General features: G+C 56.0%; 3 protein-coding genes and 1 long non-coding RNA gene across 6 annotated transcripts; 1 reads left to right on the top strand and 3 right to left on the bottom strand.

The window, feature by feature from the left end:
- Positions 1 to 372: 372 nt before the first annotated feature.
- Mapk8ip1 (mitogen-activated protein kinase 8 interacting protein 1) lies at positions 373 to 17,943 on the top strand. Of its 2 annotated transcripts, none has more exons than XM_048428325.3 (12): positions 373 to 521; positions 10,234 to 10,339; positions 12,363 to 12,665; positions 13,999 to 14,080; positions 14,255 to 15,064; positions 15,220 to 15,295; positions 15,726 to 15,898; positions 16,155 to 16,264; positions 16,416 to 16,532; positions 16,671 to 16,741; positions 16,841 to 16,939; positions 17,231 to 17,943. In XM_048428325.3, the coding sequence occupies exons 1-12, from the start codon at positions 424 to 426 to the stop codon at positions 17,301 to 17,303; spliced, it is 2,118 nt and encodes a 705-aa protein (XP_048284282.1). In that variant the 5' UTR covers positions 373 to 423; the 3' UTR covers positions 17,304 to 17,943. The 2 variants fall into 2 exon arrangements, with proteins under 2 accessions (XP_048284282.1, XP_048284283.1); XM_048428326.3 differs by lacking the exon at positions 373 to 521 and adding an exon at positions 8,814 to 9,227.
- LOC125396460 (uncharacterized) lies at positions 9,706 to 12,226 on the bottom strand. The gene is made up of 2 exons (XR_007230810.3): positions 11,909 to 12,226; positions 9,706 to 10,155 (listed from the first exon to the last, which is right to left on the bottom strand). It is a non-coding gene; the product is annotated as an uncharacterized LOC125396460 (long non-coding RNA).
- Positions 17,944 to 18,012: 69 nt separating the features above from the next.
- Positions 18,013 to 20,352, bottom strand: Frey1 (Frey regulator of sperm-oocyte fusion 1). Its single transcript, XM_048428327.3, has 3 exons — positions 18,589 to 20,352; positions 18,334 to 18,407; positions 18,013 to 18,168 (listed from the first exon to the last, which is right to left on the bottom strand). Exons 1-3 carry the CDS (start codon positions 18,690 to 18,692, stop codon positions 18,047 to 18,049), a joined length of 300 nt encoding a protein of 99 aa, XP_048284284.1. The 5' UTR covers positions 18,693 to 20,352; the 3' UTR covers positions 18,013 to 18,046.
- A 131-nt stretch (positions 20,353 to 20,483) lies between these two features.
- Pex16 (peroxisomal biogenesis factor 16) lies at positions 20,484 to 25,790 on the bottom strand. Of its 2 annotated transcripts, XM_048428382.3 has the most exons (11): positions 25,605 to 25,790; positions 25,385 to 25,420; positions 24,568 to 24,644; positions 24,154 to 24,287; positions 23,924 to 24,024; positions 23,085 to 23,165; positions 22,811 to 22,963; positions 22,653 to 22,725; positions 22,427 to 22,546; positions 21,227 to 21,291; positions 20,484 to 20,661 (listed from the first exon to the last, which is right to left on the bottom strand). In XM_048428382.3, the coding sequence occupies exons 1-11, from the start codon at positions 25,714 to 25,716 to the stop codon at positions 20,603 to 20,605; spliced, it is 1,011 nt and encodes a 336-aa protein (XP_048284339.1). In that variant the 5' UTR covers positions 25,717 to 25,790; the 3' UTR covers positions 20,484 to 20,602. The 2 variants fall into 2 exon arrangements, with proteins under 2 accessions (XP_048284339.1, XP_085552748.1); XM_085696622.1 differs by lacking the exon at positions 24,154 to 24,287 and having other exon boundaries at positions 25,605 to 25,709.
- Between the last annotated feature and the right edge of the window lie 271 nt (positions 25,791 to 26,061).

Genomic DNA, 26,061 nt, shown 5'->3' on the forward strand with positions numbered 1-26,061 from the left:
TTCCCACTCCCATTGCTGAGGAGGCCAAAAACGGACTTGGGGAGCAAGACCCTGCCATTAGCCAGCTAATGCCCTGGATCTAGGTCCTGCTCTCTGGCGAGCAAAGCTTTGGGGGTGCCTGTACAGTCCGGTGGGATGTTGCGGGAGGCCGGGTGGACCCAGGGCCACCGGACCAGAGCGTCAGCACCTCGGAGAGCTCGGGGGTGGGGCGGGGGCGGGGCCATGAGACCCCAGCCTGCCCGGGGGCGCGCGCGGGGCGCACTCGCGGGGGCGCGCGGTCCGGAGCCGCGCCCGCCCCAACCGAGTCCGAGCCCCGCGGCGGCGGCGGCCTCCTCGCCGCGCCTACTCCTCCGTCGCCGCCGCCGCCGCCGCCGCTGCCTCCCGCGCCGCGCTCCGCCCGGATGGCCAGGGCTGCGCCCGGGAATGGCGGAGCGAGAGAGCGGCCTGGGCGGAGGCGCCGCGTCCCCGCCAGCCGCCTCCCCATTCCTGGGACTGCACATCGCGTCGCCTCCCAATTTCAGGTGAGGATAGCGGCCGCGGGCGCCCCGCCCTTCGGTTTGGCCTGGAGCCTCGGAATTCCTGGGCGGGGGTGGGGGGGTGGGGGGGAAGACCCGAGGACAGCTTCACTTCCCGGTCGAGCCACCAACCCCTGCAACCCAGGTTGGTCCAGGTTGTGACCACCGCGTTATCTACCCTCCTCCGCATCTTCCTTCACCGTTCCATGTCCTGGGGCGGGATGCTTGGATGGATCTGGGGCAGAGACCTGGGAGTTCGCCTTTCCCCTCTACCTTGGCGCTGAGAATGGGTTTAGGGTTTGGATGAAATTCCCAGTGCAGCAACCCAACCAGACTTTACTCAAGGTTTCTGACCCAAGGTGGGCCCCAGTTCTCTCAAGTAACAACCTTGATGCTCTGAGGAGTGAATCGTGAGCCCCTCCCCCAGCTTGCCTGGCCAGATTGCTAGGCTGCTGTGGGCAAGGTCTTCTGAATTTGTGCAGCTCCCACCTGGTCAGTTGTATAGGCAGAAGGATCGGCCTCAACCAGTGGAATCAACCTGCTTGTGGGAGGGGAATCTGCCTGTGAATATCCAACGATACGGTTGGGGGTCCCTACTGTGATACATACTGAGGACCCTGACCTGGTTCTATCCACCCCTCAAATCTGATATCAGACCAGGTAAATTTCAGAGACATAAGGCGTAATGTTCTGGGTCAGTGATGGCTTCTCTTACACACACACACACACACACAATTAAGCGAGAGACAGAGAAAGGAGAGAGAGAGAGGTGGGGGGAGAGGAAGAGAGTGTGAGTGAGGAAGAAGAGAAGAGTGTCAGGTCACAGCTCCAGAATCTAGGAGAAAGCAGCCGAGACATATCTCATTGTTTCCCCATGTCAGGAGCAGGCGCCTTTCTCTCTCCTGGGGCCCTTGCTCCAGCCAGGCCCCAGCTGGGTTCTGGCGCCAACTCATCATCTGCGAAGGGGTCTCTGGCTCCCAGATCCTCAGGTAGGCAGAGACCCCCAGGGATCTCAAACGATGTAATCAGCCCGAGTCCTCCTGAGAGAACCAGGAGGGAGCCAGAGGAAGGTTCCAGACCTGAAAGAAGGCTGGAGGGCTGCAGCCTCCAGGCTAAGAATTCCATTCTCCCAAGCAGGTCAAAACTTTGCAGGGCAAGAGAATTCACTGTGAGGGACATGGGTTCAAATCCTAGCTCTGCTATTTTCTCACTGCCTGATTCAAACATGCTTTTGTCTTCTTTGGTCTCATCTGTTGAGTAGGCTAAATTAGTACTGATTCCAGCCTGGGAAGAAGATGATAGCACATGTGAAGTCACAGTTCGACATTAGCTGTGCTCACTGGCAGGGCCTGCAGGCGACAGCACATGTGAAGTCACAGTTCGACATTAGCTGTGCACACTGGCAGGGCCTGCAGGGGATAGCACATGTGAAGTCACAGTTCGACATTAGCTGTGCACACTGGCAGGGCCTGCAGGGGATAGCACATGTGAAGTCACAGTTCGACATTAGCTGTGCACACTGGCAGGGCCTGCAGGGGATAGCACATGTGAAGTCACAGTTCGACATTAGCTGTGCTCACTGGCAGGGCCTGCACAGCTTTTTCTGTCAAAGTGTTTCTTCATTGTAGTTCACTGGACCTTCACAACCACCTTGAGGGTGTACCCTGGTCTGCTTTTTGTCGTGCTGAGGCATTGGAAAACAAAGAGGGCAGAGGGGCTAGCCTAGGGGCCACAGAAAAGAGAAACTGGGTCAGGACTGGACCCTGAGACCAGGTCTGAGCCTGCTCAGTTCCCTCTCCCTGCAGGTCCTACCTGTGACTTAGGACAGGCTCACACCCCCACTCTGGCAGGACACAGGTCTGAGAAGCTGAGGAGAAGGACGCCAGCAAGGGACTCTGCAACCAAATCTGGACTATGGGGAGTGGGGACAACAGTGTACCAAAAGGTGGAGGAGTGAGCTGGCTCTCTAGGACACTGGCCTGCCTGTGAGACTCAGCAAGCTCGTGGGAAGAATACTGGGCAGTGCTTGGGCCCTGCGTGGCCTGCTGCCTACTGCAGCAGCCTCCAGTGCCCTTTCTCCGGTCCCACCTAAGCAGCCAGAGGTTCAGCTCCATCCAACCCTGAGCAATTATGCTGTCTTATGACACTTTGGTAGGGTTGTGGGTTCAACTGCTCTTTTTAGCTGTGTGTTCCAAGACTGGCCCCTTAAGTCCTTTGAGTCTTTGTTCTTCCAAACGTCTTCTGTCTTCTTTAGGTTCTGCTCAGGATGGTCCTAGAACTCTGTGTGTGTGTGTGTGTGTGTGTGTGTGTGTGTGTTGCTACTGTGAGCTTTTAAAATGTGTGAGTGCTGCATATCTACACTTGGCTACCCCCACTACCCTGCCCAGAGCAGGTGCTCACCAGCCTTCCTAGTGTATTATTGAATTAAGGGTGGGTGTCCTAGTCACGCTGCTCCCGGAGAGCAGAGTATTGTGAATGCTGGCCTGAGGGAAGCAGCATGAGGAACTTTGTGTACAAGAGTGTGTCTTGCTGTAACCATGTGGGCAGGCTAGTGTTGCCCCTGATTTCAGGTGAGGAAACCAAGGCATAGAGGGTAGTGGAGCTGACGTGAACCCAGAAAGTCTGATTTCATCTCTGCCACCAAACAAGAGATCCCTGGGATACTGGGGAGCACCTTTGGAGGGGTAAGCATGTGTGGACTTAAAAGAGGGAGCGCCTGTTGGAAGCTAATTTAAATGAGAATGTTCTGGGTGGTTTTTCTGATTATGGAAATCTTCCATCTGGTCCCTCGTGGTTTGTCTGGATCCAGGGTGGAGCGAGAACTTTTTTGATTTTTGCTTTACCTGTTTGGGTGCCATTTGGCTTCTTATGTTTGGATTAGCATGTGTATAAGTTACTGAGTTACTTACAGCATAGCAAAAAGATATTTTTAACTGGCCCATGTTCTTCATAAAGGAAACTTTAGGGAGAGAATTTAGAGCATAACACAATGGATTCATTGGGCGTGTGGAATGAAGGGGTGGAAGGACCAGCAGGACAAAGGGGCATTCATGTGGAGAAGGGAGACCTCACATATTGACTCATCAGGGCTGGGGTATGATGCAGCGCTGAGTGCTTGCCTGGTGTGCTGGAGGGCCTCGGCCCCAACTCTGCCACTGTGGAAGGAAATGAAATGAGAAAAGAAAATGGCCCAGTGAATCTCCTATGTGGAAACATGGGCCAATGACTTCCCCAAGAACACACAGCACGTTGAGGAGACAGTTGGGATGGAGTTGAGGACCCAGAGTCCCTGTATGGTATCTACTGACCCTGCTGCACTGCCTGAGCATGAGAGATGCTCCCGACAGCGCAGGGGCTCATTTACCTCTGTGCAGAGCTGTATGCAAGGCCTTCATTGGCCAGGCTCACCAGGAGGGCAGTCAGGGTGAGGTCCTGACATGGGTCTGATCCCCATGCAAGCAACAATGTAGCGAGAGACAGACAGTGTCTTCCCAGATCGGCCAAGTGTGGTGGTTGTATAGGTTCGGGTCCTACAGGAGAAGGTCAGGCAATCCCCACAGAGGAGGAAGGTACACTGGGAAGGACAGCATGCAAGGTGACACCTGTTTGGCAGTGTGAAGAGCAAAGTTGTGCAGGAAGCTGGAGACTGTGTTAGGATGCTGGACTCTTCAGCCATAGGTGGTCCCTGCTGGCCTAGGGGGATATTCTGTGCTCACTCTGGCTGCGGGACAGAGCGAACAGATAGGCAGGAGACGAGTGATCTAACCAGCCATCCTGTTTTTCCTGCAGGCAGGTGAGAAGGCTTGGGGATAGTATAGGGGATGGGACCAACCAGATCCTCCTACTGGAAGGGAGGAATTTAGTCGGAGGTTGAAGAAGACACAGTAGTGATCACCTGGTGCCAGGGCTCCTTGGGAGATGCGAGCCAGGCAGGCAGTGGTCCAGTCACCTTGGCATCTTCCAAACTTCAGACTGGTGATCTCTGTGATCCAGTTTGTGGAGTCAAGAGGGTGGTTGGCTTGGGGGAGGTGCTTAGGGGAGGACAGGTGATATTGGGCTAGAACCATGGTCCTGGAAGTGCTAGTGTTCGAGAAGATGGCTGTCACCTCAGAACCATGTATGACGAGTTGCTGCCTCTGGCCTAGCTCCTGGTGAACCTGTGGTATAGACCAGAGGAGACGGCTAACCTCACACAGTCCACCTGTAGCCAGGGAGGGAGTTCTGGCATCTGAGCCCTTGTTTGGGTCTCTGGATCCCTGGGAAATGCCACAGTCTAATTCTGCCTTGGGAACTAAACGCTCCTATAAATTGTGTTACCACCCCGGCCCCTGCTCAGGGGTCTTCTAGAAGGTCATCTTTGCCCGCTGACCCTGCTCACATTCATGGACAATTCTGGGAACCCCTACTGGGTGCTGGCTGTGTTCGGACCTCCCCGACAGGCAGCCAAGGCCTCTGTCATCCACGAGTGTTCATCTAGTGTCTGTGTAGCTCGCCTCAGCTGGGGTGAGTTCTGGAGACTGAGGCTAGCTCCTGGCCTCACCCTCAAGAAACTGGCAGTGGAGAGACTAGGAGTCTGGGGCTAGGATGTGAAGGACATAGCCAGAAGTTTGCCCAGCAAAACAAAGGCAAACTCATCAGATTTCACCTACCCCACAACCCCCATCCCTGTGGGTCTTGTGTCTTCCCAGGGAAGCCATGGGTCATCCAGCCTGTCTCCCCCCATCCAACCCCATCGTTTTAAAAGACAATGTCTCATGTCATCCAGACTGGCCTAGAACTTGCTGTGTACTTAAAGGGGACCTTGAATTCCTGATCTTCTTCTGTCACCTTCCCAATACTGGAGTTACAGATATGTGCAAGCGCTCTGTGGGTGGAGCTATCTCCGGGCTCAGCCTGCCCTTCTGCCTATTTTATTGGTTGTCCTTCTCCACATTCACACACAGACTCTATAATGTTCATTCATAAGCTGGAATGCCTTACCCCACTCTTCCGACCTCACTCTGGGTTAGACTCTCCTCCATGGCTCTAGCAACCCAGTTCTAGCTTGGTGCCTAAAGAGTCCCAAAGATTGGGTCAGCAGTACCACCCCCGTACTTTTTGTGTGTAAAAGATTTCCACGTGTGGAATTGTATGTTTGGGGGTGTTTCGTTCAAGATGAGTCACCCCACTATTCACAGAATCCTTGCCACATATTCGTGAGCACTTTGGGCAAATTTAGCAGGTTAGCCCTGAGTGGGGGCTGCCCCCTGAAAGAACTCATTTCTTTGGTTGACATTTTGTTGCTGGTGGTGGTGGTAGTGATTCCACCATGGAAAGGAATTAATTCTAGATCAAGAAGCAGCCAGACTACTGGTCCACTAGCTGGGGGAAGAGGGCACCCTGAGAACCTGGCTTACCCTGCCTTCCAGATTCAGCCAGGGCTGTGTTCCCAGAGGTCCAGATGGCCTGCCCTAGACTCTCTGTTGAGAACACAGGACGCTGGATCCTAAAGGGAACTCTCCTAGACATTTGCAAGGCAAAAATGTAAAGGCCCAGGATTGCTGTAATTTGTTCAACACTTATTCGGAACCCTAGTGACAACTTACATTACTGGTCAGCTGCCCTTTAAGGGGCCTGCATGAGTCATCCAACCCGAAGGGAAAGCTTCAGTCATTCCACAACTACAACTGGGCAGGGCTAAGAACCACCAGGAAGGCGGAGTGCCCTGTTGTGGTAGGGCAAGCAGCTAGACAGTGGGGTTCCCTCAGGACCTCTTGAGAGCCAGCTCTATAAAATTTATGTCTGCCAGAACAGGCCGGACCCCTGGATATCCGGTGGACTCTATCACAAGAAGCCCATGGGGGCGCCATGACTGGGGCCAAAGGTCACTTAGCTGGTCTCTTCTACTTAGATAGGAAGCTGGAAGGCCAAAGCTCAAGTGTGGCTTCTGACAGCCCGCACCTGGCCTTAGTCAATGAAAGTTCAGTGTTGTACTTGGCTCTCCCTTCCTGGGTACAGCGCCTGGGTGTAGTTCCTGGGTTGCAGAAATGAGGAAGTGAGGACCAGCTGGACCTGCAGCACAGAGGAATGCTAGGACAAGAGAACGAAGGCAGCAAGGCAGCATGAAGCCACATGAGAACCCCAAGCAGAATTGCAGAACTCAGCCTAGTCCAGGACATCATGGGGAGTGTGGGCTGTGGTCATGGCCAGAACCTGTGCAAGGCGTTGCTGGGAACCAGCACGCAAGAGGGTCTGTACTGCAGAAAGACAGATGCCAAGGTCAGTGCGGCATCCAGTGACCAAACTCAGACACAGGACCACTAGATGTGGCTGTGCTGTGTGTCTAAAAAGCTGAGAACCCTCAGGGCTGCGTGATTGTTATTCTCCTGTGCCACTGCCCAGGCCACAGCTCAGATTCCCAAGAAAATACCTTAGGCAAGGTCAGGAGAGACCTCCTGCTTCCAGCCCTCTCTGCCTCACTGTTGGTGTCCCTGAACACAGAGCTGCCAGTCCCCTTGTGTTCTGTGTCTCCTGGCTCTGCCTGGGAGACTGAGATCATTGGTGCCAACAGAGGGCAGCCCTTGGCCAGCCCTACCTCTCCTCCTTTGGTAGCAGCCTCCTCCCCACACTCTGTAATTCAGGCACTCCATTGCATCCTGAGGTGGCAGGCAAAAAGGAAACAGAAGCTTACACATGTGTCTGAGCCTTAGGGGGTCTCCTCTGTGGTAATGAAATATAGCAAGGTTGGTGGCCCCATTGGTGGCATCTTGGAAGACGAGGGAGGATTTGCTGTCAATACCAGGCCTGATATAGAGTCATTCTGCCATCCCACCCTGCTTAGAAGAATCCACCCCAAAGGAAGACAAGGGTAATGGTAGCAAGGTTTTTAAATGGATGAAACAAGTAATCCCCTGGGACTTCTCACCTGCGTGAGTTCAGGAGAGAGGAAAGGCAACCCCCCGCCCCTCAAGGCGACTAAGGATTAATGGAAGACTCCTGACCCTAGCCCAGGCTCTTCTTTGTCCAGTTAACTCAGTGCCGTCCCCTGGCCTGGCCCCACTCAGACCTGTTGATCAGGGAAGTGGCTCTTGAGGCCATGATGAGGGGCCATGGATACATAGAGACACATCTCTGGCCATAATAGAATCCTGCAGCTCCACTCCAAACCCTTCAGCTTGAGGAGGATAGAGACGGAGGCTGTCCTGTGGCCGACGCCTGGCATAGTGAGCCCTGCTTTCCAGGGGCATCAAGTCCAGGTGGGGGCCAAGGGAGGTGCACTCCATCCAACTCTCTAGGATGGGTAGGGCATCTCTGCTGCATCCAGCCAGAGTTTGACACCTGCCCTGTGAGAGAGCTAGGAAGACTTCCTGGAGGAAGGCTTTCCTGAGCATTCCTGTGGCATACCCAGTTTGAGGGCCTGCCACGTGTACCATGCAAGTCCCAGGTTGGGCGCTGTTGGGACCTAGTACCCATATTCGAGGAGCAAGGCTCAGTAAATAGGTAATTACTCACAAGGCTGGAGTCTCCCCCTTGCAGAGAGCCTGGGAGGGCTTTGAATGAGTAGGGAAGGGATGGTGGTGTCCCTTGAGACTTTGCCTCATGGACAACAAAAAGGGCAATACAGGTGTAGGGAGTCTGAGGCCAGCAGGCAAGGGCACCTCTTTGCCTGGTGGATGCAGGAGCTGGACCAGGGTTAGCAATAAGGAGACAGGTGTGTGCTGAGGACACCAGCAGAGCTGGGGCATCAGAGGACACTTTCAGACAAGATGCCTGAGTCCCACACCTCACAGGCAGGCTGCACCTAAGGTTAGCCACAGATCCAAGAGGCAGACTGAGGAGGAAGCTCTTGTCTTGCACCAGCCCCCACTACTTCCATACCAGCTGGTGGCCACACCCCCATGCCTGGAAACCTGTTACCCTTGGGGTCAGAATCTTCCAGGGCAGTTGATACTAGGGACCTCCAGGCTCAGTCAAAGTCACTCCCAAATGACTCCCAACCTTGCTCCAAAGGGGTCATCACTGTCTCCCCGCCCTGGCGCCCGCCTCTCGACCCAACCTCCCTGGTCCTGGGCGGGCTCGCAGAAGCCTCGCAGACACTGTGTGGAGGCGGAGTCTGTGACTGTGGAGACTCGGGTGTCCATTTTTGGGGCACTTTGGAAGCCCCTCCATCTTCCCTTTTGGCAGCCTGAGTGTGGCGCTGGCCCTTTAAAGCCGATCAGTGTCTGGCTTTGAGGGGGGGGGAACCATATTTCTGCCGTCTGCTTACAAGCCTGGCCTTGGGAGGAGGGTCACTCCAGCCCCCGACCGGGGCACGGGAAGGGCAGGTGGAGCCAGTAGCATTGATTGCAGTAACCCGATCCCGCGGGGGAGGCGGCGACATCGCAGCGCGTCGGGCCGCCTAGGGAGGAAGCTGCCCGCATCTGAGGGTTGGGCCAGGAAGAGTTGGGGCTGGGGCCCGGGTCGGCAGCTGCGGCCTCCTCTCCGGCCCATCTATTTTTAATGAGCTCCCCAGGCTTCTGCAGCCGGCCGGATGCAGAAAGGCAGGCCCAGTTGGTGGAGGCCAGGAGCCCCAGCCCTGCCTTGAGCTCTGAACCCCCCATCCTTCTGGGCATGAGAGGGCAGTCCTGGAGCCCCGCAGCCCCCTGGCCGGGCAGGGCTCTCCATGCAGCTGGTGCTGAAGATGGATTCAAGCCCAGACAATGACAGCTGGTTGGAGGATCAGTGGGAGCGCTGGTAGGGTCCTGGGGGCTGACCTCAGGGTGGGGGAGGGGTGAGTCAGTCCGGAGGTGCTCCATTGAGCTCAGGGCCCCTGTTCAGACTAAGTGAGGTAGATGGCAAAGGTGTGAGTCTTCTAGGTTTCTGGGAGCTGCTCCCGCCCTTCCTCTCCTGGGTGACCTTGGCTGAGCTGTGTACCTCTGCTCTGTGCCTAATCTCCTGGTCTCTGGGAAAAGGCCCAGGCGTTCTCTCCAACTCCCCAGATGTCCCACTTACACTAAGCCAGACAGAGTGCCAGGGTGAGCGGGTACAGGGGACAGGCAGTCCCCCACAGTGGCTGCTATCTCAGCAGCTCCAAAGTGGGCACACAGACTGGCTGGGCTTCTGGTGCCCATGCTCTTTGTGGGCTGTCACAAGCCCTTGCCCAGGCCTCCCTGACCCCATTTAGTCAGGGTCCATGCACAAGATGAGATTGTATGGTTGGAGACCAAGAACATAGCAGGAAGCTTCAGTTTTTCTTAGAGCAGGCCGATCCCAGGTCCCCCTCATACTACCCTGGCTCAAGGGCGTGCATTTTTATGGGTGAGAGAAAAGGGTACCTTCTGTGCCTCTGGTAACCCTTTGGTTCTTGTTACTGTGGAGTGCAAAGGTTTCTCTGCTCTGGGTACTTCTTGGGGTTGAACTAGCCTTGGCACTTGCTTCAGCCATGGAGGCATTTCTCCAACAGAGCTGAGGCTCTGGACAGTTGGGTCTTCTAGGGCTGCCTTCTGGTTGGCAGTAGGATGGAGAACTCCCATCCGGTGATGCCGGAGGAACCTAGAGCTGCCTCCTCCGCCACCTTAGGTGGAATGCCTTTTGGCTCCAACCCAGATCCTTCTTCTGCCACTGCTGTAGACAGACTGAATCTTCCATCTGGGAGTCGTCGCCTGCCTTCCAGAGGCTTCCCCTGGGAAGAGGAAGATAGCAACAGCTTAGTTGAGGCTTAGACCCCCTGGGTTGTAACTTTGGTTTCTGTCCCCAACAGGCTCACCCACGACATCAGTCTGGAGGAGTTTGAGGATGAAGACCTTTCAGAGATCACTGATGAGTGTGGGATCAGCCTGCAGTGCAAAGACACACTGTCCCTCAGGGTAAGGCTAGGTCTGGAGAGTCTGAGTGGCTGGGGGCTGGGGACAAAAGTATCCCTATAATTACAAAGGAGCTTCCAAGAATGTATGGTACCCCTAAGAAGAGAATTAACAATGCCGGAAGCATCTAATATAATGTTTGGCACATCTTGGGTGCTCAATCCAAAATCCTACTGTTTTGTATTGTTTTCTCAGTGCTATAGCAGGGAGCAGCTCCTTCATTTGTTCAGAGAGAGAGAGAGAGAGAGGGAGAGAGAGGGCAGGAGGGCTTGAGATACAGGACAGAGGCAGTGAGGGCCAGAGTGAAGGGAGGGGCCTTTCAGGAGCTTCTTGGCAGAGGCCTGCAGCAGTCCAGGGTGGAGTCTGGTAGAAATCTGCAGTTCTTTGGGGCAGGGCAGGGAGCCAGGGTGCTGCTGGATTAGCTCCGGAGGCCACCGCCACCACTGCACCACCCTGACCACACTACCAACATTTTGGGCTTTCAGTGGCGCCTGCCAAGGGCTTGTTCCAGAATTGGTATTGCTCTGCATGTCTTGGCTCTACCATAGTGATAGGCTGTCTCCTGTCCTTCTGAGTGCCAGAAGGGTACCCAGGATAGACGGGAAATCCCCATTCCATTGTCAGAAGACAAACCAAGGGCTTGCTTGCAGGATAAGGAAGGCAGCGGCACTGGGTTAGGTGTCAAAGCTCACCGCTTGCTCTAACCAGGTCGTTAAGTAGCTAGAGGTACCATTTAGATAGCTGTGGTGTGGCTAGGGAAGGGCATCTGTCTTAGTGTTGACCTCCTGCTATCCCTAGCACTTTTAGAAACTTTCAGGCAAAGCCGGACAGCGGTAACGCACGGCACGGCACGCACGCCTTTAATCCCAGAATTTAGGAGGCAGAAGCAGGCAGATCTCAGTGAGTTCAAGGTCAGCCTGGTCTCCAAAGTGAGTTCCAGGACAGCCAGGAATGTTACACAGAGAAACCCTGTCTCAACAAACAAACAAAAACCTTCAAGGCAAGGGAAAACAAGCCATTTTCCGTCCTAATACCCAATCCTGTACCTTCCGGCTAGGCCAGGAAGGATGGAGGCAGAAGCCATTTTTTTCTGGGCTTGGGGAGTGGCCTCAGAGCGGGGTCACAACTTCTCTAAGGCCCCATACCTGTTCTGGAGTTTGAAACTGTCTCCCACATGCAGGGCTTTCAAGAGAGCCTTCTGCAATTAGCCAGAGCCACTTCCACCCTACCCTAGTAGTGCTAGACTAACTAGGGAGATCCCCCGGTGGGAGCCTAGTCAAAGTCTCGGCTACTCCCCCCCCCCCCCCCCCCCCCCCGCACGCTTTGCAGTGTCCTCTCCTCTCTAGTAACCTGGAGTATCTGCCCAGCCAAATCTTGAGGGATGAAGAGTCAGGGGATCTGTCCAAGGTGCCAGGAGCTAGTGACCGCAATGAAAGTAGCAAATCAGTTTGGGGCTGTAAAGACAGGGTTGGATGAGGAAGTGTGCAGGTTTGAACTGACTGGAAAAGCTCCCCCTCAGAGTCCATCTTCGGGTCCACTCAGGACCTCCAGTCCCACTGCAATCTTCCTCACCTGGCTAACGAGCACTTTTCCCAGTTTGGTTCAATGGCCTCTTCAAACGCCAGTTATCTCACCCATCCCTGTTGGGGCCGGAATTCCTGGGCGACCCCTAGGTCTCCATGGCAACAGCGGTGATTTCACTCTGGGCTCGGCTTACCACCCGGGTGAGGTCACTGGCCGTTGCCAAGGGAACGGGAGGGTGCAAGGAGTCGGGAGGGGAGACCGTGGGAGTGGAGAGGCGTGGGCAAACTTCTGGCCTGGGGATGCGACCTCGCTGAGGGGCGAGGGGGAGCGGTCTAGTGCTCGGGTCTCTGCTCGGCTTCCTGTCTCCCTCCCCTCGCGGCCGCGAAATGGACTCGTCCGGTGGGGAGGCGGGGCACAGCGGCATCAGACCCGCCCTTCCCGAGAGACCCCTCCCCCGCGCCCAAGGCCCCTCCCCTGACTCCCCTCCGTCCTCGCCGCGCAGCCCCCGCGCGCCGGGCTGCTGTCTGCGGGTGGCAGCGGCAACGCGGGGAGCCGGCTGCAGGCGGAGATGCTGCAGATGGACCTGATCGACGCAGCAGGCGACACTCCCGGAGCCGAGGACGACGAGGAGGACGACGACGAGCTCGCCGCCCAACGGCCTGGAGTGGGGCCTCCCAAAGCCGAGTCCGGGCAGGAGCCGGCGCCTCGCAGCCACGGCCAGGGCCCGGGCACCGGCAGCGGGGACACCTACCGGCCCAAGCGGCCCACCACCCTCAACCTCTTCCCACAGGTGCCGCGGTCTCAGGTGAGGCACATTTCGGCGGGGCAGAGCTGAGGGGGCGGCGCCCGGGGTGGACAGGGAAGGTGGAGGGGCGTGGGTGGGCCCTGCTGGTGGTGGGGTCGAGGACCCTGTCACGGTGCCTGGGGAAGGACAGGTTTTCTGCAGGGAGGGCCAGAGGAAGGACTTGACGAGGGGCAGGAAAGTCCTGAGAAGTCTGTCCGGTTGGCTGGGTGTGGAGCCTGGAAAGGGTTGAAGTTGTCGCCAGGGATTCCAGCGGGGAGATTTGCAGGGGCCTAACAAAGGAGCTGGGTTCCTACGGCTATGACAAGGTCATCTTTGGGTTGGGGGCTTCTGTGAAGGTTGAGGCAGCAACAGCGCCTGGCGAAAAGAGCATCTGAAATGGGATGAAGCCGGGAGTGGGAATTCGGGGTCTGCAGCCAGTTGGACATCTCAGCAGCTGGGCATTCCAGAAAGCAACACTAGAGACGGGGGATGGAGTTACTTGACTGAGTTGGGGGCCTAGGGCCCCTGGCAGGTGGCTGGATGCCAAAGAGGGCTGCCTTGACCCATTGCCTTGTATGCCTAGGCAGGAGAGGTACTGGGAGGGAAGGAGCTGGGGAGGTGGAGCTACTGGTGGATAGTTCAAGGGCTCAGGGAAGGGTTGCTCCCTTTCCCAGTATCCTCTGGCATGGATTCTGCCATGGATTCAGAGTTGGCAGCTCAACTCTGAATGTGTGTGTTGCTTATGGTGTTCCCTGGAGAGGGAGCCCAAGTTGTGTGTGCAGAGCCTTGCTCAGGGGTCCCAGGAGGCTAAGGATGTGGGATGTGTGAGCATTCTGGGAGATCCAGGTAGTAGGACTGCCATTCCTTAGTCACGTGGGGTGAAGTGGGGGTGAGTATTATGGAAGTCATGGTTCGAGTGATTCATCCAGGCCACAGGCCAGCTTTTGAGGAGACCCTTCCTTGTGCCAGAATGCACCCACCACTTTGCTAGACCCCAGGTTTCTGAGTTCATCACCCTGTCCTTCACCAGGCTGGGTTTGAGCATCAGAACATGGCTTCCCTCAGTGTCTGGGGCTGCTGTCTGACTCTCCTGGGAGCTGTGCTGCTCGCCCCCCCCCCATCCGCTCCTCAGCACCCACACTGGCCAGCACCACTATTGCATCTTTCGAGGGTTGTCTCCTAGCCAGCAGGCCTGGGGGAGGGCGGTAATCTCCCACCCCGCCTGCTAGGGAAAGGTTGGCAGCGGCCCCTTGGGCAAGGCCAGATGGGGTGGCCTGATGGGGCAGGCCCAGGACCTCCCTGTGCCGGGCACTGCTGGCCACCTCTTCATAAGAGCCTTTTGTCCTCTGCACAGGACACGCTGAACAATAATTCTTTAGGCAAAAAGCACAGTTGGCAGGACCGCGTGTCTCGATCATCCTCCCCTTTGAAGACAGGTAAGTGAGACTTCTCCCTGAGCTAGAGACCCAGCGGCCCTCACCTGGCCCACCTGGGCTGAGGTCGCCTGGGAGCCAGGGACTGGTGGCAGAGCCTGCCAATGGAGGACAGTTGGGAAGAGGAGGGACAAGTGTCGGAGCGCAGCTCTCAGTACCAACTTGTCTGTCCTCTAGGGGAGCAGACGCCGCCACACGAACACATCTGCCTGAGTGATGAACTGCCACCCCAGAGCAGTCCTCTTCCCACCAAGGATCGAGGCACCTCCACCGACAGCCCTTGCCGCCGTAGCGCCGCCACTCAGATGGCACCTCCAAGTGGTCCTCCTGCCACTGCACCTGGTGGCCGGGGCCACTCCCATCGAGACCGAATCCACTATCAGGCAGACGTGCGGCTTGAGGCAACTGAGGAGATCTACCTGACCCCAGTGCAGAGACCCCCAGACCCTGCAGAGCCCACCTCCTCCTTCCTGCCACCCACGGAGAGCCGGATGTCAGTTAGCTCGGATCCAGACCCAGCTGTTTACTCGGCAACTGCAGGACGGCCACACCCCTCCATCAGTGAAGAGGATGAGGGTTTCGACTGCCTGTCATCCCCAGAGCGAGCCGAGCCACAAGGAGGGTGGCGGGAAAGCCTTCGGGAACCACCCCCGCCTCCACGGGCCTCATTGAGCTCCGACACCAGCGCCCTGTCCTACGACTCGGTCAAGTACACGCTGGTGGTGGATGAGCATGCGCAGCTTGAGCTGGTAAGCCTGCGGCCGTGCTTCGGAGACTACAGCGACGAGAGCGACTCCGCCACCGTGTATGACAACTGTGCCTCTGCGTCCTCGCCCTACGAGTCAGCCATTGGGGAGGAGTATGAGGAGGCTCCTCAGCCCCGGCCGCCCGCCTGCCTCTCAGAGGACTCCACGCCGGATGAGCCTGATGTGCACTTCTCCAAGAAGTTTCTGAACGTCTTCATGAGTGGCCGCTCTCGCTCCTCCAGTGAGTCAGTGAGCCGGGGATGGTTGGGGCTCTGGCCAGGGAAAGCTGAGATGGAATGAGGCCTCAGATGGCACATGGTCTTTCTGAGAGCAGGCCAGAGCTTTCTACTTGCCCTAAGCTGAGGCCACCTCCTCCAGCCTATTGACTTCCTACAGGTGCGGAGTCCTTCGGGCTGTTCTCCTGTGTCATCAACGGGGAGGAGCATGAGCAATCCCATCGGGCCATATTCAGGTGAGGGCTGCCCCCTTCCATGCCTCTGCCAGCCCATCACTGGCATCCCCTCAGCTGCTGGGGGACAGTATCCCCTTGTAGGAACTCAGCTTAGAGACAAAATGATGAGGTGTTATGAGGAAGCTGGATCTGTGTGATGAACCTGGTTAGGGACCTGAGCTGCCTGCCCTGCATAGAACCTGTGCCCCATCTTACCTCCTCTAGGCAGGGTGCCCACCTTCTCTGGCCTTTCAGTTATCAAGACCTACGTTCTCTTCCTTCCTGGCCTCTGAAATCCTGGGTAGCAGATGCATATTTGAGTGCCATGTGTCCCTGAGAGGCAGCATTGTGACAGGCACATGGGCATTTTGCAATTGTCAATGGCTCAGGGTCCCAGATTGGGTCTGGCTAAAGAACCCTGATGATCAGTACCACATGCCCTTGGGGACAGGTTTGTTCCTCGACATGAAGACGAACTTGAGCTAGAAGTGGATGACCCTCTGCTGGTGGAGCTGCAGGCAGAAGACTATTGGTACGAAGCCTATAACATGCGCACAGGAGCCCGAGGTGTGTTTCCTGCCTACTATGCCATTGAGGTCACCAAGGAGCCTGAGCACATGGCAGGTAGTACTTCCCTCCAGTTTGGTCCCACCCACCCCTGCATCTACCCACCAAACTTGTCTGCTAGTGAACATGCCCCCCAGGTCTCAGCTAACCAGGCAGGAGAGCAGAGGTCATTTCAGTTCCTTTTACAGAATGGGAGGCCCAGCCAAGTAGCACCCCGCTGCCTGAGTGACTCCTCAGGCTGTTGTTCTCTCCTTTCTTGGCTTGGCTCTGAGCCCCATGCTGAGGGTTCTCTTACTATATGGTTGCTTTCCAGCCCTTGCCAAAAACAGCGACTGGACTGACCAGTTCCGGGTGAAGTTCCTGGGCTCCGTCCAGGTTCCTTATCACAAGGGCAATGATGTCCTCTGTGCCGCTATGCAAAAGGTACCCAAATCTGACTCCTTGCTTTTTCCTGGGGACGCCTATCCTCAGCCAGCCCCCACTACTGGGAGAAAGGACACGGGTCTGGAGGCAGTGCTGTGATGAGGGATCCAGAGAGAAACACAGAGCTTCCCTGTGTTTCTGTCCCGTGCAGATCGCCACTACCCGCCGGCTCACCGTGCACTTTAACCCGCCCTCCAGCTGTGTCCTTGAGATCAGTGTCAGGGGTGTTAAGATAGGTGTCAAAGCCGATGATGCTCAGGAGGCCAAGGTGACTCCCTTCAAGCCCCAGGCAGCCCTTTGCTCCATATGCTTCTCCTCTCTCCCCGTGTGCCCACCCTATCCCTATTTGTCCCTCCTGCCTGCTTCCCCTGCAAGCTGACTCTTGCTTCTCTCGTCCCTCCTGTAGGGAAATAAATGTAGCCACTTTTTCCAGCTAAAAAACATCTCTTTCTGTGGATACCATCCAAAGAACAACAAGTAAGTGGGAGAGGCAGACAGAAGAGCCCCAGTGCTAGGCTTGGGCCACCGTGGGGGGAGGGTAAGAATTTTGTCTCACTGGTGCCTGCCTTCCCACAGGTACTTTGGGTTCATCACCAAACACCCTGCTGATCACCGGTTTGCCTGCCATGTCTTTGTGTCTGAAGACTCCACTAAAGCCCTGGCAGAGTCTGTGGGGTGAGTGTGTGTGTTGGTAAGGGCCTGCCCAAGGAGCGTGCCTGTCACAGCCCTGGCATTTCCTCCTGTGCAGTGCCACTGTCACCCTGTCCTGGAAGAGGCTGGGAGGTCCTGAGAAGCCCACGGTCTGGGGCACTTCCCTGTTAGTTAGCTGCTGGGCTCTCTCAACTAGGCTGTCCTCTCTGGGAGTTGACTGCCCAGAGCACAGACCTATGCTGTCCCGGAGTCCTAAAGCGCCTTTGGGAGAACCTGGGTTGAGGCCCTGGTCCCCAGCTATTCCCCATTTTCCAGGCGTGCATTTCACCAGTTCTACAAGCAGTTTGTGGAGTACACCTGTCCTACAGAAGACATCTACCTGGAGTAGCGGCGCCCCCACCCTCTGCAGCCCCCAGCCCCAGGCCAGTACTAGGACAGCTGGCTATAGCCACAAGAGAATGGGGAAATGAGGGCTGTTTGGGGAGGGGGGACGGGTGTGGGGAGAGGCAGATGCAGTTTATTGTAATATATGGGGTTAGATTAATCTATGGAGGGCAGTACAGGCTCTCTGGGGACTGGGAAAGGATGGGGCTGGGAGGTCAGGCCTCTGACCACAAAGGAATCCCCTAGGAACAGAGGTACTGCCCCGTCCTGGGCCTTGTTTCATGCCAGGGACTGCAGCTTCTCTGGCACTTGGCTCCTGCCTTGACAAAGCCCATTCCACCTGGAAGTGCCCACCTTCCTGTTCCCACCTCACCTAGAGCCCTGAGCTCCCAAGGACTTTCCAGCAAGGAAATGACATACAGGACAGTGAAGACCCTATTCTCAGCTGACATCGTGGGGCCTCCGGGAGCTCTGACCTCCAGCCTGGCCAGCTTGCTGGTTCTGGCCCGCTTGTGTGCGCTAGGAAGGAGAGGTTCCAGCAAGCCCTGCCTGGCAGGGAAAGGTAGCCTCTCAGCTGGCCCCAGCCAATTCCATGCTGTCTTGTCACCTGGAGACCACCATTAAAGTGCCATTTCCTGTCTGGACCACTGTGGGTGTATTTACTTGGACCCCAGCTGGGCCTTCTCGTCACACACAGGCTAGCAAGCCAAGCATTCGCTGCCCAGAGTAGCTTTATGAGGGTTCCCATCACAGATTCACGTCATAGTAATAGTCAGCCATGTTGGGCCCGTCCCGCTTGCGCTGCTGGGCCTGAGAGAGAAGGGGTCGGGGCCCTCGTGGCCACGGGTGCTTGGGTCTGATGCCGTAGTCTAAAGAGAGAAGAGGATAATGGTGGAAGGAGGAGCTCCTGACTTGGAATGGGGCTGTGGTCAGCTCTGAAGTGGTAGTCTGGGAGCAGGAGACACAGGGCTTGGCCCTAGGGGCCCTCTAGGGGCATCAGCTGTGGAGGGTGGGAGAAGAGAGAGAAATACTACCATCCACTAGGTCTGAGAGCGGCTGCAAGAGTTCCAGCGGGGCTGAAAATTCCTCAGGAACAGATCGCTGAGACCTATGGGAAATGTTGCTGTGCTGAGCTGAGCTGAGCTGAGCTGAGCTGAGCCCTGGCACCAAAGGCCATTGCCACTCTGCTTTGTGCTACAGCCCAGTGTGAAAACTTCATAAATTAACCCTTCCCAGGATAATGGTCAGCCTCGCCCAAAGTCTTCTAGGCCCTGAGGCTCTGGCCTTACCTCTGGGGCTGAGGTTGAAGGAGTGCGCCTGCCAGGATGAGGTAAAAAAGGAAGAGACTGAGCCCAGCCCTGGGGTACAGAGCTCCCAGCATGGCAAGAACCATCTCCCGTATACAGTCCCTACTGTGGCTTCTGCCTGCCCCTCCCCCACCAGGACAGAACTTGGTGCCAATTCTCAGGGCCACCTCACAAAGGACATTAGTTCCGGGCTCAGCACCAGCACTACCTCTCTTTGCGTCCTGGAGAAGACTGTTTATCAGGACAGGGTTTCTCTGTGTTAACAGTCCCGACTTGTTCTGTAGACCAGGATGGCCTTGAACTCACTAAGGTCTGTCTACCTCTGCCTCCCAGAGTGCTGGGTTTGGAGACTTTTTTGAGACAGAGTTTCTCCGTGTAGCCTTGGCCATCCTGGGACCCACTTAGTAGACCAGGCTGGCTTTGAACTCAGAGATCTGTCTGCCTCCACCTCTGTCTCTCAAGTGCTGGGATCAAAGATGTGTACCACCACCGCCAGGCCTGGAGAAGACTCTTGTCCCATACAACTGCTTTAGTATTGTATCCCTTCCAGGATACCTCCCTTCCTCAGTTCTAGGGACTCCATCACTCTTGACTCCTGGATGCCACCATATTCCTCCCTACCCACAGTCCCCATGGTCTGCTGCGGTCATCCATCCCCTGCCCCACTACCTTGACTGAGCCTCTCCCATGTCCTCGCTGACGTCCCCCACTTTTTCATCTCTGCCCACCAGACTGTTCCCGGGCCGCGTGCCATCCACTCCTCATGTCCTGCATCACGGCACTTGAGCGTTGTGCTCCAAGACCCTGCCCCAGCTGCAGGCAGGAAACTGATGCTCTGGGTGAGGAGTGTGGCATGGTGGATAGTCTCTGTCCAGCTCCAACCTGACAAAACTGCTACCGGTTTTGAGTTTCACAGCCGCTGGAAGGTTCTGTTCTCCTTTGCCATCACTGCAGGAGACGCGTACTACTGTGTGGCAACACCACCTCCATCTTCAAGATCCCAGTGTAGTGCGTACACGGATGTACCTGGTAGTTAGGGACTGCAAGGCAGGGGACCACGTGTTGTATGGCGCCAGAGTCTGCTAGTGTAAGTACTCAGGATGTTTGTGAGGCTGACGGGCTGCCCTTTCTACTGCTCCCGCTCAGAGCCCAGGGCTATGAGAGCACACTGGAGGAGGCGAGGCCTGAAGGTCAGGTGCAGACAGTGCTCTCTAAAGTCAAAGGCAGCTGCTAGGAAGGACGGGAAAACGGTAGGTGTGACAGCTTACTCTCTGGTCCAAAAGACAGAAAGGGGCAAAGGAAGAGGGGGGAGACAAACACTGAGGACAGTAAAGTTCAGACCCACCCAGCCCTGCCAGGCCCTCTTTTTTCCACCATAGCCTGCTGGGAGAGTGTCGGCAAGGGAACTCCACACACACAGAAACTGCCCGTTTTGTACAGGCCCAGTTTGCACTTTGTCCTGTCCGGGTCCTGGCAGAGCTGACCTCTGCCGTGGAGAAGAGCTTCTCCTGGGGAGCATGGCTGGGCTTGTTGTTTAGCCCTGCAGCGAAAGGGGAAACAGGTCCTGGCTAGAAGGCTTATTAGACCATGGTCATCCGTGGTCTGGCTTCACTTGTCTTCACCAGGGGCCAGTGAGAAAGAAGCATCTAGTCACGCAGTTGAGGCAAATCATGACCCATGCTGGAGGAGGCTAAGTCAGTCTGCTATGCCAAGATGAAGCTGCCCCTGAACCTGAAGGAGGCTCCCTGCCCACTGACAAGGAGCTGGCTGCAGTAGCTCCATATTAGGAAGGTGTGGAAAGGAAGAGTGTGGTGATCAGGGCTGAAAAAGAAGACCTGCCAGGGCAGGTGCTGGCTGGTGGACACAAAGCCACATGCTGGGACACGACCAGAGACAGTTTTATTAGAGAAGAGGGACCTGGGGGACTGGAGGGTTGCAGCAGGCCCAGAGCAACAAAGCCCACACATGGCCCTCTCAACCCGTTCCTGCATGTCCGTCAGCCCCAACTGTAGAAATATATTTTCTGCCAGGAGGGCAGATAGTCCATGAGCGGCCCTGCAATGAGAAGGAAGGAGGAGTTAGGGCCAAGCCAGGCCCCTTGGCACTGCCACCAGCACAGCAGCTGTCTCCTGCCTCGGCCACGATGACGGAGATGAGGTTCACAGCAAAGACCCCTGGCTTCAGGGGAGCCAAGGAGCGTGAGCAGCAGGTCTTTATGATCAGGTACTCAACAGGTCCTAAGGCCCCTCCTTGCCTGTCTCCTATAATTCAGGTCACAGGCAGAAGAGGGTTTGCCACCTGCTGTGGCCTAATAATCCCCACACAGCTGTCTCCCCACCTCTGTGGGTGAACTTAGGCGCTGGAGCTGTCTGTTACCTCCCAATACTGATTTAGGTTTCACTCTTGACTGCCCAATAATCAAACCAAAAGGAGACAGGCTGTTTGTGCCTCAGGGACACTCTACACCCATGCTGTCCACCCACTTACTCTCCACTCGGGGACACTCTACACCCACACTGTCCACCCACTTACTCTCCACTCGGGGACACTCTACACCCACGCTGTCCACCCACTTACTCTCCACTCGGGGACACTATACCCACGCTGTCCACCCACTTACTTGCTACTAGGCCAACACCAGGGATATGATCTGCCAGGAGCTGAAGCAGGAAGAGGATCTTGGCTCTGAACAGGAAAGAGAAACAGCATGGTGGGGGTGGGGTAGATTCCTGCATATCAGGAGCTATGACCTTTTCTGACCACCAGGCACTTCACAAAATGGGCTAGACAGACTCCAGCACAAGGCCAGATGGCTGGCACTAACCTATCTACAGCTGCAACCGTGCCCACGGCTCTGTCCACCTGTCAGTCAGCACCAGCACAACACTCCCCCTCCCCTTTGCTGCCTCATTTACCCTCTTTGGGCCTTTGCTACACCCGGCATTCAACAACAAACAGAGCTTCCTTCCTAAAGCCACTGGGTAGCACGGCCTGCGCTCTGGAGGTTCTAGGGAGGTAAACTGGTAGGAGAGCTGAGCTACAGTGCCTCACAAGCCAATGTTCAGAGCAGCCGGGCCTAAGAAGGGTCCCCCTTGGCTCAAGGAGATGCTTGTTGTTTAAGATACGGGACTTTCCATATGGGGCTTGGGTGGGATGTAATGATGTTGGGAATAGGGAGAGAACATGTGGAGTGTGGTCAGGGTAGAATACTTGCTTAGCATGTTTGAAGCCTTAGGCTTGATCACCAGCAAACACTGGTGAAAAAAAAGACCTAATATTTATCACATGCTCACTACAGACCAAGCATGGCCAAACACCCGACCCCTATTTGACCCCTGCAAATGGGTGCCATCACTATCTCCATCTTACAGGTGAGGAACTGAGCCCATAAGTCTCACAGCCCAGCTCCTGCTCAGAAACTCCACCACAGATCATAGGCATCCTTGCAGGCCTTTTTGAAAGATTTCTCTGGCTAAGGCAGAGGCTTTGAGACCTCACAGGTAGCCAGGGTGGGATGGGCCCAGCAGTGACAGCCTAGCCAGGGCCCCTTTGAAGTACAGCAACTGCTCTGAAAATGGACAGCCTATGGTGCGAAGAGCTGGAGATATGCCTCAATGGTGGCTTCGCAGAACTCTACCCGACCCTCAGTGGCTTCTCTCGCCAACAAGCACGTAAGCTCACACTGGCCTGATGAGGGCAGCGGCCCTGGTGGCTGCATCCTGGACAGCTCCAGAAGCAGCACGGACTCAGCCCTCTCCGTGCAGCATGGACAGCCCTGCTGATACAGCGGAGGTGAAGGGAGCTGAGGAGGGCGCCTTACTCAGAGAAGCGGTCGTAGAATGGCGAGCGCAGCAGGTAGTACAGCAGCAGGATTGTGCGGCGCCTTAGCTCGAGCTGCTCCCTTCGCGTCAGGCTCTTTCTGTTACTCAAGAGACTCAGGCTGTGGGGAAGGGGCATAAGAACAAGAGTGACCTATGTCCCTGAGAGGGATAGCCAAACGGCATGCAGAAAGCCCACGGGAGAATGGAGTCCTTGCTGATGCTCACCTAGTCATATCCACCACACCAGATAGTAGCCAGGGTGTCCACGACCGCTGACCCCAGAAGCCTAGACTGAGCACTGACAGTCAAGGTGTCAAGGATGTCTCCAGTGCACGGTCCGGCTCAGCCCCTCCCCAACCCGCCTCCAGCACAGCTAAGGATACAGTGCAGTAGGGGCCGGGCAATGTACAGAGACTCTGCAATGGTCTCCTGCAGCCCCAGAGATGTTGGGGGTGTGCTCAGTTCCTCCTGCTGCTGTTTCTGACGAATTTCCCACTGCTGGGGGGCCCCCCAGTGTCGTGAGTGCAGGGACGGGCCTAGAACATAAGGATAGGCAAGTGAGGCAGGAGGTGGAGTGAGTGCTGGCAGGAGCCAGTCCCTCAGGCTCACACTGACCTCAGCACCTAGGTGCCCAGTCCAGCGACATCTTGCACTTACTGTTCTGGAGGGTCCGCACCACTCTGTTAGACCGTTTCCCCACATAGGATGGCTCCTGGCTGCCTGGCTTGTGATCACCATCTACAGGTATAGACAGGGCATAAAGTAAGAGGGACACATTCCTAGCAGAGCCCAGAGAACGTGCAGTGAATGCCCGAGGAGAACACAAGAGACTGTCCTGAGGCAGTAGTTGAGCCATGGTAATCGCACCCAGGGACTGTGGTTCAACAAGAAACCTTTCCACCGAGGGAAGCATTCTATAACCTACCCTGGTTCATAGTCACAGCCAAATAAGAACCCAGAGGAAAAAAGGGAAGGCCCAGTCCACCAGTAACTACTGGGCCTACGGGACCACGAGGCCATATTCTCTCAACCCTCTGCTGTCAACGTTCATGTGGGAGGTCCATCACTGTCCCCACTCAAGGTGAGGGAAGATAAACAGGCTGACAGAGGAGCCAAAGCAGCTGGGTACCCTGACTCTTGAGCCTAAGGTTCATGATACAGAACCAGGCCCAGAGACAATGTTGGCAGGACACCTATGTCAGCCTAGTTCCTGGAGCCCAAAAGACAGAAGGAAGACTCTGGTACCACAAGTTCAGGATCAGGGATGGGAGTGTATCTCAGTGGTAGAGTACTTGCCTTGCATGCCCAAGGCTCTGGGTGTGATCTTTAAGATCAGGAAAAATAAAAACTCCCAAGTTTAAGTTCTGATTTTCTCCAAACCTGTCTTTCTTGTTCCTTCTTACAGAATAATGGGTGCTGAGCTCATGAGAAATGTGATCCAAATCCACAGAGCAGTCCCATGTCCCATTCCACTTCAGGGCAGAGAAGCAGCTTACCCAATGGCTGTGTCCGAGTCTCCCTGTCCAGCGGAACAATGGGGGGTGAGGTCTGAATGCCAGCCTTGAACCAGATGAGCAGGAACATGCGCAGGACAGCCCTGGGTTGAGCAGTATAGCACAGATAGAGGGAGGCAGCTAGAAGCGGGCAGCAATGCTGCTCCGCTGAGCACCCTCAAAGCTGGCCTGGGTCACCCCACCTGAGTCCTGCCCTCCACAATCCAACCTACTTGGCCAGCTGGATGAGAGCAATGACGAGCCAACGGCCTACTTCACCCCACACCTTGGCAGCCCCCATCTCCATGAACACCTCCACACACTCCAGCACGCTCAGCCATGTCAGCAGCTTCTGCTGGGACAGCGACTGCAAGAAGCCCAGAGGTCAGGGGTTCCCCTAGCCCCAAGCACTGTCCTGGAGAAAGAGGGCCTCTCTGCTGGGGAGGGGGAAGCTCCCACTTTCCAAGCCTAACACCTAAGTTCAGACACCATCCACTGTTAACAGGCTGGCTGTGTGAGACTAGGACAACTGATGGTCAGGAACACGGGCGTGTCCACACTCTGAGACTGCAACACACGTGCTGTTCCTTACCGCTTTCTTCCCAAGTCCCCGAGCTCCCACCCTCGGCTCCCGGCAGAATTCTCACCACAGGCAGCTTTCTTCGCAGCTCCTTCCGGAGTATCCCGTCATTGAGCAGCACAAGCAGGTTAGAGGCGGAGTACACTGAGAAGCAGAGCGTGGGCCTGAGAGGCTGGCTCTGATGTGGCCTTCACCCCTCACCTTTACCCCAGAGCTCTACGGATCGCCGGTCACAAGTCGTACTCAGCTACCCACAGACTGTGTGGAAACCAACATGCCTCTTCTCCCACTTAGAGAGCCCTGCTCTCCTGAGGTTGACATTTGAACCAATAATAACGATCTGATTGCAGTGACAAGCTAGCCCTTGCCCTGCGGCTCCAGCATCTCACCTTTGCTCTCTCTACAGACCATCCTGTCCCCCTGAAGGTCTACATCACAACTACCTTTTAAAATCTACTTCATCCTTTCATGACCATCACTCCCCCACAAACTAAGCAAACATGGCTGACACATTTATAGTATGGGGATTGTGGCATTTGAATGTAGCCCTGACATCAGGGACTATTCCCCAGCCTTGGTGACCTTTTATTTCCTCCACTGGACAGAACAACAGTGCCCTCCGCATACGCAGAAGATGGATGAACCAGCAAGGACAGAAGAGTTTTAATCCTGAGCCAAACCAGAATAGCCAGTCAAGGTTCTCCCTCACAGGTCTCCCATCTCGGAACACCAAGGGTCCTGCACAGTGGACAGTTGAACTTGTCTGACTGAGCATGGTACATCAATCTAAAGGGCAGTCCAGGCCCTGGAGCCAGGGCGATTATGTCCTCTGGAAGCCTTCCTCCTCCCCAGACTCCTCGTCCCCAGTCCAGAGCCCAACTCACCCAACTCAGACAGCTCGTGTGAATCGGAGAAGCGACCTGGGGAAGAAGGTACAGGAGGCGTTGGTGTGCGTTTGTTTCACCCTGCAGCTTTGTGTCCCTCAACTTCCTATATGCCACAGGAACTCAAACACAGTGACCACTACCCTGAGTCCGCAGGGAAAGGGCCTTAGGAGTCATGGGTCAGGGGCCCGAAGAAATGGGTCAAAAGTCAGTGTGGCACCTGCCAGCAGGTAACTGAGGCCCCGCACTGCAGTCTCCAGCTGGGCCGTGGCGGCTGGGTGACGAGTCACGTATTCCTGGTAGCGGAGGCCCAGAAGCCGCAGCTTCTCCATCCTGCTCCAGCCACAGACAGTTCCACCGGCCGACAGCACAGCTGGCGCGGCGCCCTGCGTCCTGCGCCCTCCTTCCTGCTTCCGGCCCTAAGCCCGCCTCCCAGTCGCTCAACTTCCGCAGCCCAGGACTATCTAGACGTCCGTTCAGCCCATCTCTAGCACCTCCTCCTAGTGACCGTAAGCTCCCACCCTTCCTCCTTCCAACCATTGGCTCCCTCACTCTCCGCCCTGAAGCTCCTAGAGCCTCTGGCTTCCACTCTTCAGCCTTCTTGGTTGGCTGTTTTGGCGCCTGCGCAGTTGCAGCTTGGCGGCAGGCTGAACAGTTCATTCTAGAGAAGGAAACAC

Source organism: Myodes glareolus, chromosome 10 (genome assembly GCF_982192425.1).
Source record: "Myodes glareolus chromosome 10, mMyoGla1.1, whole genome shotgun sequence".
Taxonomy (NCBI): Eukaryota; Metazoa; Chordata; class Mammalia; order Rodentia; family Cricetidae; genus Myodes; species Myodes glareolus.

Bases quoted from the DNA above. Each gene is read 5' to 3' on its own strand.
- Pex16 (XM_048428382.3), bottom strand. From the start codon at position 25,716: ATGGAGAAGCTGCGGCTTCTGGGCCTCCGCTACCAGGAATACGTGACT. The intron at 22,964-23,084 runs GTAAGTGCAAGA...CTTATGTTCTAG, and splicing joins GGTGCGGACCCTCCAGAACA to GCCCGTCCCTGCACTCACGA. The intron at 22,726-22,810 runs GTATCCTTAGCT...CTTGACTGTCAG, and splicing joins TGCCCGGCCCCTACTGCACT to TGCTCAGTCTAGGCTTCTGG.
- Frey1 (XM_048428327.3), bottom strand. From the start codon at position 18,692: ATGGTTCTTGCCATGCTGGGAGCTCTGTACCCCAGGGCTGGGCTCAGT. The intron at 18,408-18,588 runs GTAAGGCCAGAG...CATTTCCCATAG, and splicing joins CTTCAACCTCAGCCCCAGAG to GTCTCAGCGATCTGTTCCTG. The intron at 18,169-18,333 runs GTAGTATTTCTC...TTCTCTCTTTAG, and splicing joins GCTCTCAGACCTAGTGGATG to ACTACGGCATCAGACCCAAG.
- Mapk8ip1 (XM_048428325.3), top strand. From the start codon at position 424: ATGGCGGAGCGAGAGAGCGGCCTGGGCGGAGGCGCCGCGTCCCCGCCA. The intron at 15,065-15,219 runs GTGAGTCAGTGA...GACTTCCTACAG, and splicing joins TGGCCGCTCTCGCTCCTCCA to GTGCGGAGTCCTTCGGGCTG. The intron at 16,533-16,670 runs GTGACTCCCTTC...TCCCTCCTGTAG, and splicing joins ATGATGCTCAGGAGGCCAAG to GGAAATAAATGTAGCCACTT.